The 7,903-nt window shown below is 42.5% G+C and overlaps 1 protein-coding gene across 2 annotated transcripts in view; it reads left to right on the top strand.

The window, feature by feature from the left end:
• The first annotated feature begins 5,518 nt into the window (after positions 1-5,518).
• Positions 5,519-7,903, top strand: part of LOC139249760 (guanine nucleotide exchange factor VAV3-like) — a 197,619-nt gene continuing 195,234 nt past the window's right edge. For both annotated transcript variants that reach the window (XM_070872549.1, XM_070872548.1), the window contains exon 1: positions 5,519-5,722. In XM_070872549.1, coding sequence (XP_070728650.1) covers positions 5,519-5,722 — 204 coding nt within the window. The remainder of the gene's footprint in view (positions 5,723-7,903) is intronic.

Here is a 7,903-nt window from a genome sequence, read left to right as displayed (position 1 = left end):
ATAGTGACCAATTATATTAATACTGGGCTAGTGAATAATTATGTTAAAACTGGGACAGTGAATTATTATACTAAAACTGGGAGAGTGAACAATTATATTAATACTGGGAGAGTGAACAATTTTATTAATTCTGGGATAGTGAACAATTATATTAATACCGTGATAGTGAACAACGATATTAATACTGGGATAGTGAAAATTATATTAATACTGGGATAGTAAAATATTATAATAATACTGGAATAGAGAATAATTATATTAATACTGGAATAATGAACAAATATATTAATACTGGGACAAGGAACAGTTATATTAATACTACGAGTTTAAACAATTATACTAATACTGGAACAGTGAACAATAATATCAATATTGGGACAGTGAATAATTATATTAATACTGGGATAGTGAACAAATAAGTTATATAGTGGGATAGTGAAGAATTATATTAATACAGCAAGAGTGAACAATTATATTAATACTTGGATAGTGAATAATTATATTAATAGTGGGATAGTGAAAAATTATATGAATACAGGGATAGTGAACAATTATATTGATACTGGGATAGTGAAAAATTATCAGAATACTGGGATAGTGAACAATTATATCAATACTGGGATAGTGAACAATTATATTGATATTGGGATCGTGAAAAATTATCAGAATATTGGGATAGTGAACAATTATACTAATACTGGGATAGTGAACAATTATATTAATACTGGGATAGTGAAAAATTATATGAATACTAGAAAAATGAATAATTATGCTAATACTGGGATAGTGATCAGTTATATTCATACTGAGAGTGTGAATAATTATATTAATAGTGGGATGTGAACAGTTATCCTAACACTGGGATAGAGAACGATTATATCAATACTGGAATAGTGAACACTTATATCAATATTGGGATCGTGAACAATGATATTAATACTGGGATAGTGAACAATTATATTAATACCGGGATAGTGAACAATTTTATTAATATTGGGAGTGACCAATTATATGAATACTGGGATAGTGAACAATTATATTAATACTGGGATAGTGAACAATTATATTAATATTGGGATAGTGAACGATTATATCAATACTGCGTTAGTGAACAGTTATATTAATACTGGGATAGTTAACATAATCAGTACAGGGATCGTGAGTCATTAAGTTAATACTGGGCAGTGAACAATTGTATTAATACTGAGATAATGAACAATTATATTAATTCTGAGATAGTGACCAATTTTATTAATGTTGGGATAGAGAACAATTATATCAATAGTGGGATAGAAAACAATTATATCAATACTGGGATAGTGAACAGTTATATTAATACTGGGATAGTTAACATAATCAATACAGGGATCGTGAGTCATTAAGTTAATACTGGGCAGTGAACAATTGTATTAATACTGAGATAATGAACAATTATATTAATTCTGAGATAGTGACCAATTTAATTAATGTTGGGATAGAGAACAATTATATCAATACTGGGATAGTGAACAGTTATATTAACACTGGGATAGTGAACAATTATATTAATACTGGGATAGTGAACAATTATATTAATACTGGGATAGTGAACAGTTATATTAATACTGGGATAGATAACATTATCAGTGCTGGGATAGTGAGTAATTATGTTAATACTATGATAGTGAACAGTTATATTAATACTGGGATAGTAAACAGTTATTTTTATACATGTAGTGAACAATTATATGAAAAATTATATTAATATTGGGATAGTGAACAAATATATTACTACTGGGATACAAACTGTTATATTAATATTGGTATATTGAACAATTATATCAAGACTTGGATAGGGAACAGTTATATTAATACTGGGATGCTGAACAATTGTTTCAATAATGGGATAGTGAACAATTGTATTAATACTGGGAGAGTGAACAATTATATTAATACTGGGAGAGTGAACAATTATATTAATACTGGAATCATGAACAATTGTGGGATAGTGAACAATTATATTAATACTGAGATAGTGAACAATTATATCAACACTAGGATAGTGAGCAATTATATCAGTGGTGGGATAGTGTACAGTAATATTAATATTGGAATAGGGACTTATATTAATACTGTGACAGCGAACAATTATATTAATAATGCAATAGTGAACAATTATATAAATACTGAAATAGTGAACAATTATATAAATAGAGGGATAAGAACAATTAACTAATATTGGGAGAGTGAACAATTATATTAATACTGGGATAGTGAACAATTATATCAACACTGGGATCGTGAACAGTTATATTGATACTGGGGCCATGTACAATTATATCAATCATTATAATCATCATAGGCAGTCGCTTGAAGCGAGGATTATTTGCTTCCACACCAAAAAGAGATGAATTCACAGGTGTTTCAAAGAATGACCGAATATTCCAGATCCCGATACTGGGATAGTGAACATTTATATCAATACTGGGATAGTGAACAATTATATCAATACTGGGATAGTGAACATTTATATTAATACTGGGATAGTGACCAATTTTATTAATACTGGGAGAGTGAACAACTATATTAATACCGGGATAGTTAACATTATCAGTACTGGGATAGTGAGCAATTATGTTAATACTGGGTAGCGAACAATTATATTAATACTGGGATAGTGATCAATTTTATTAATATTGGGATAATGAACAATTATATCAATAGTGGGATAGTGAACAATGAAACCAATACAGGGATAGTGAACAGTTATATTAATACTGGGATAGTTAACATTATCAGTCCTGGGATAGTCAGTAATTATGAAATACTGGGAAGTGAACAATTATATTAATACTAGGATAGTAAACAGTTATTTTTATACATATAGTGAACAATTATATGAAAAATTATATTAATACTGGGATCGTGAACAAATATATTACTACTGGGATACTAAACTGTTGTATTAATATTGGTATATTGAACAATTATATTAATACTGGGATAGTGAACAATAAAATAAATACTGAGATAGTGAAGAATTATATCAATACTGGGATAGTGAATAATTATATTAATACTGGGATAGTGAACAATTATATTAATACTGGGATAGTGAACAATTATTTCAATACTGGGATAGTGAATAATTATATCAATACTGGGATAGTGAACAATTATATTAATACTGAGATAATGAACAATTATATTAGTAGTGGGACAGAGAACAATTAAATTAATACTGGAATAGTGAACATTTTTATCAATATTGGGATTGTGAAAAATTATATCAATACTGGGATAGAGAACAGTTATTTTATTCGTGGGATAGTGAACAGTTATATGAATACTGGGATCGTGAAAAGTTATATTAATACTGGGATAGTGAACAATAAAATAAATACTGGGATAGTGAAGAATTATATCAATACTGGGATAGAGAACAGTTATATTATTATTGGGATAGTGAACAGTTATATTAATACTGGGATAGTGAACAATTATATTAATACTGGGATAGTGAACAGTTGTATTAATACTGGGGTAGTGAACAATTATATTAATACTGGGATAGTGACCAATTTTATTAATATTGGGATAGTGAATAATTATATAAATACTGGGATAGTGAACAATTATATTAATACTGGGAGAGTGAACAACTATATTAATACCGGTATAGTTAACATTATCAGTACTGGGATAGTGAGCAATTATGTTAATACTGGGTAGCGAACAATTATATTAATACTGGGATAGTGATCAATTTTATTAATATTGGGATAATGAACAATTATATCAATAGTGGGATAGTGAACAATGAAACCAATACAGGGATAGTGAACAGTTATATTAATACTGGGATAGTTAACATTATCAGTCCTGGGATAGTCAGTAATTATGAAATACTGGGAAGTGAACAATTATATTAATACTGGGATAGTAAACAGTTATTTTTATACACATAGTGAACAATTATATGAAAAATTATATTAATACTGGGATCGTGAACAAATATATTACTACTGGGATACTAAACTGTTATATTAATACTGGTATATTGAACAATTATATTAATACTGGGATAGGGAACAATAAAATAAATACTGAGATAGTGAAGAATTATATCAATACTGGGATAGTGAATAATTATATTAATACTGGGATAGTGAACAATTATATTAATACTGGGATAGTGAACAATTATATTAATACTGGGATAGTGATCAATTATTTCAATACTGGGATAGTGAATAATTATATCAATACTGGGATAGTGAACAATTATATTAGTAGTGGGGCAGAGAACAATTAAATTAATACTGGGATAGTGAACATTTTTATCAATATTGGGATTGTGAAAAATTATATCAATACTGGGATAGAGAACAGTTATTTTATTCGTGGGATAGTGAACAGTTATATGAATACTGGGATAGTGAAAAGTTATATTAATACTGGGATAGTGAAGAATTACATCAATACTGGGATAGTGAACAGTTATATTAATACTGGGATAGTGAACAGTTGTATTAATACTGGGGTAGTGAACAATTATATTAATACTGGGATAGTGCAAAGTTATAATAAATGTTGGATACTTAACAATTCTACGATTGAATGGGATCTTGAAATAACAAATGGGTGAATGGAATAAGCAAAGGGACAGTGCGCGTCGCCGCTGCTCCATGCGCGCTCCCGCGGCGTCCAGTCGCGGACGGAAGAGGCTGAGAGCCGAAAGAGAAACTAACGGGGCGCCTGCAAGTGGGAGAGTAGAGGGTTATAAAGGGAGAAGAGGAAGAGAATGATAGAATGAGAGAGCGGGTGAGATTGAGAGCAGAGAGAGAGGGATAGAGACAGAGAGGTACAGGGCTGATAGACAAGAGGGGAGAGAGCGATAGAGAGAGAGGACTGATAGACTGACAGAGAGAGGACTGAGAGAGGCAGAGAATCCGATAGAGAGGGGGAGGAGAGAGGGTGAGAGACAAAGAGAGATCGGGAGAGGAGGATCGGGACAGGGAGCGACAGACTGTGCTATAAATAGAGCTGCCGATGTGGATGGAGAAAGAATGAGAGAGCGAGTGTGAGAGGTGGGCAGAGAGAGAGCAGAGAGAGGGGGATAGACCCGGGGGGAGAGGGGGAAATAGACCCGGGGAGAGAGAGGGACGCAGAGAGAGGGGGATAGACCCGGGGAGAGAGAGAGCAGAGAGGGGGATAGACCCGGGGAGAGAGAGGGACAGAGAGAGAGCAGAGAGAGGGGGATAGACCCGGGGAGAGAGCGGAATAGACCCGGGGAGAGAGGGGGACAGACCCGGGGAGAGAGGGGGACAGACTCGGGGAGAGAGGGGGACAGAGAGAGGGGGATAGACCCGGGGAGAGAGCGGAATAGACCCGGGGAGAGAGGGGGACAGACCCGGGGAGAGAGGGGGGGGACAGACCCGGGGAGAGAGGGGGGGACAGACCCGGGGAGCGAGGGAGCGGTCCCGGGGGGGGCAGAGGGGGACTGAGCCCGGGGACAGAGCCCGGGGGCAGAGCCGGGATGGAGCCGTGGCGCCAGTGTGCTGTGTGGCTGATCGCGGGCCGGGTGCTGCCCCCCGATCACCGGGTGAGCTGGCCCGGGGCTCAGGTGTTTGAGCTGGCGCAGAGCCTGCGGGACGGAGTACTGCTGTGCCGGCTTCTCAACAACCTGCGGCCCCGCTCCATCCTGCTCAAGGACATCAACCAGCGGCCGCACATGTCGCAGGTAAGTGCCAGCCGGCCCATTGCAAACCGCGTCAGTCCATCCAGCCCTGTCTACCCGAGCCCCTAGCCCAGCCTTGTCTACCCCAGCCCTGTATAACCCAGACCCTACCCCAGCCCAGTGTACCCCAACCCTGTATAACCCAGACCCTACCCCAGCCCAGTATACCCCAGCCCCGTGTAACCCAGCCCTGTCTACCCCAGCCCTGTATAACCCAGACCCTACCCCAGCCCTGTCTACCCCAGCCCTGTATAACCCAGACCCTAACCCAGCCCTGTATAACCCAGCTCAGTGTACCCCAGCCCAGTGTAACCCAGCCCAGTGTACCCCAACCCTGTATAACCCAGACCCTACCCCAGCCCAGTATACCCCAGCTCAGTGTACCCCAGCCCCTACCTCAGCCCTTGCCCCAGCCCTGTCTACCCCAGGCCAGTGTAACCCAGCCCTGTATAACCCAGACCCAACCCCAGCCCAGTGTAAACGAGCCCTGTCTACCCGAGCCCTATATAACCCAGACCCTACCCCAGCCCAGTGTACCTCAGCCCTTGCCCCAGCCCTGTCTACCCCAGGCCAGTGTAACCCAGCCCTGTCTACCCCAGGCCAGTGTAACCCAGCCCTGTCTACCCCAGGCCTGTCCACCCGAGCCCAGTATAACCCAGACCCAACCCCAGCCCAGTGTAACCGAGCCCTGTCTACCCCAGGCCTGTCCACCCGAGCCCAGTGTACCCCAGCCCCTACCCCAGCCAGTCTAACCAAGCGGAAGCGGGCCCAGCCCCAGCGAGCCGGGTCTGGGTCGAGTCCGGGTCCGGGTGGGGTCCCCGGTGCAGGGGCGCCTGGCGGGAGGGAGGGAGCGGGGCCCAGGATTGCCGGCCTGCGACCGGGAGCGTGGTCCCGGGTGTGAGGAGCGGAGTCCCGGAGCGCCCCGGGGGGTGGGGGGTGTGACTGGAGCGGGCCGGAGGGCAGAGCCCCCAGCCCCATCCACCGCCCCTTCATTCCCAGCAGTGTCTCCCACCTGGGAAATGGGGAACACAGGAACATTTCCAGCAGGTTTAGTTTGTAAATAATATGTTTATAAACAATGTGGCAAAGGTGCATCAGCTGCTGAACGGCCTGAGTCACAGGGCGCACATGTATTTCTGCAGCTCAACGCTGCCCAGAGCCCTTTACAGCCAATGAAGTACTGCCCCTCGACAGTGCAGCACTCCCTCAGTACTGCCCCTCGACAGTGCAGCACTCCCTCAGCACTGCCCCTCCCACAGTGCGGCACTCCCTCAGCACTGCCCCTCCCACAGTGCGGCACTCTTTCAGTACTGCCCCTCCGACAGTGTAGCACTCCCTTGGTACTGCCCCTCCAACACTGCAGTGCCCCCTCAGTCATCGTCATCATCACAGGCAGTCCCTCGGAATCGAGGAAGATTTGCTTACACTCTAAGAGTGAGTTCTCAGGTGACTGAACAGTCCAATACGAGAGCCACAGTCTCTGTCACAGGTGGGACAGACAGTGGTTGAAGGAAGGGGAGGGTGGGACAGGTTTGCCGCACGCTCCTTCCGCTGCCTGCGCTCGGTTTCTGCATGCTCTCGGCGACGAGACTCGAGGTGCTCAGCGCCCTCCCGGATGCTCTTCCTCCACTTAGGGCAGTCTTTGGCCAGGGACTCCCAGGTGTCGGTGGGGGTGTCGCACTTTATCAGGGAGGCTTTGAGGGTGTCCCTGTAACGTTTTCTCTGCCCACCTGGGGCTCGCTTGCCGTCAAGGAGTTCTGAGTTGAGCGCTTGCTTTGGGAGTCTTGTGTCTGGCATGTGGACAATGTGGCCTGCCCAGCGGAACTGGTCGAGTGTGGTCAGTGCTTCGATGCTGGGGATGTTAGCCTGCTCCCTCAGTACTGCCCCTCCGACAGTTCGGCACTCCCTCAGTACCACATCTCCAACAGTGCAGCGCTCCCTCAGTACTGCCCCTCCAACAGTGCAGCGCTCCCTCAGTACTGCCCCTCCGACAGTGCGGCGCTCCCTCAGTACTGCCCCTCCGACAGTGCGGCGCTCCCTCAGTACTGCCCCTCCGACAGTGCGGCGCTCCCTCAGTACTGCCCCTCCGACAGTGCGGCCCTCCCTGAGTACTGCCCCTCCGACAGTGCGGCACTACCTCAGTACTGCCCCTCCGACAGTGCGGCACTACCTCAGTACCACATC

The sequence above is a fragment of the Pristiophorus japonicus genome, unplaced genomic scaffold (genome assembly GCF_044704955.1).
Source record: "Pristiophorus japonicus isolate sPriJap1 unplaced genomic scaffold, sPriJap1.hap1 HAP1_SCAFFOLD_331, whole genome shotgun sequence".
In the NCBI taxonomy this organism is placed as follows: domain Eukaryota; kingdom Metazoa; phylum Chordata; class Chondrichthyes; family Pristiophoridae; genus Pristiophorus; species Pristiophorus japonicus.
The sequence above is the reverse complement of the archived record's forward strand: the minus strand, read 5'-3'. Positions and strand labels throughout refer to the sequence as shown.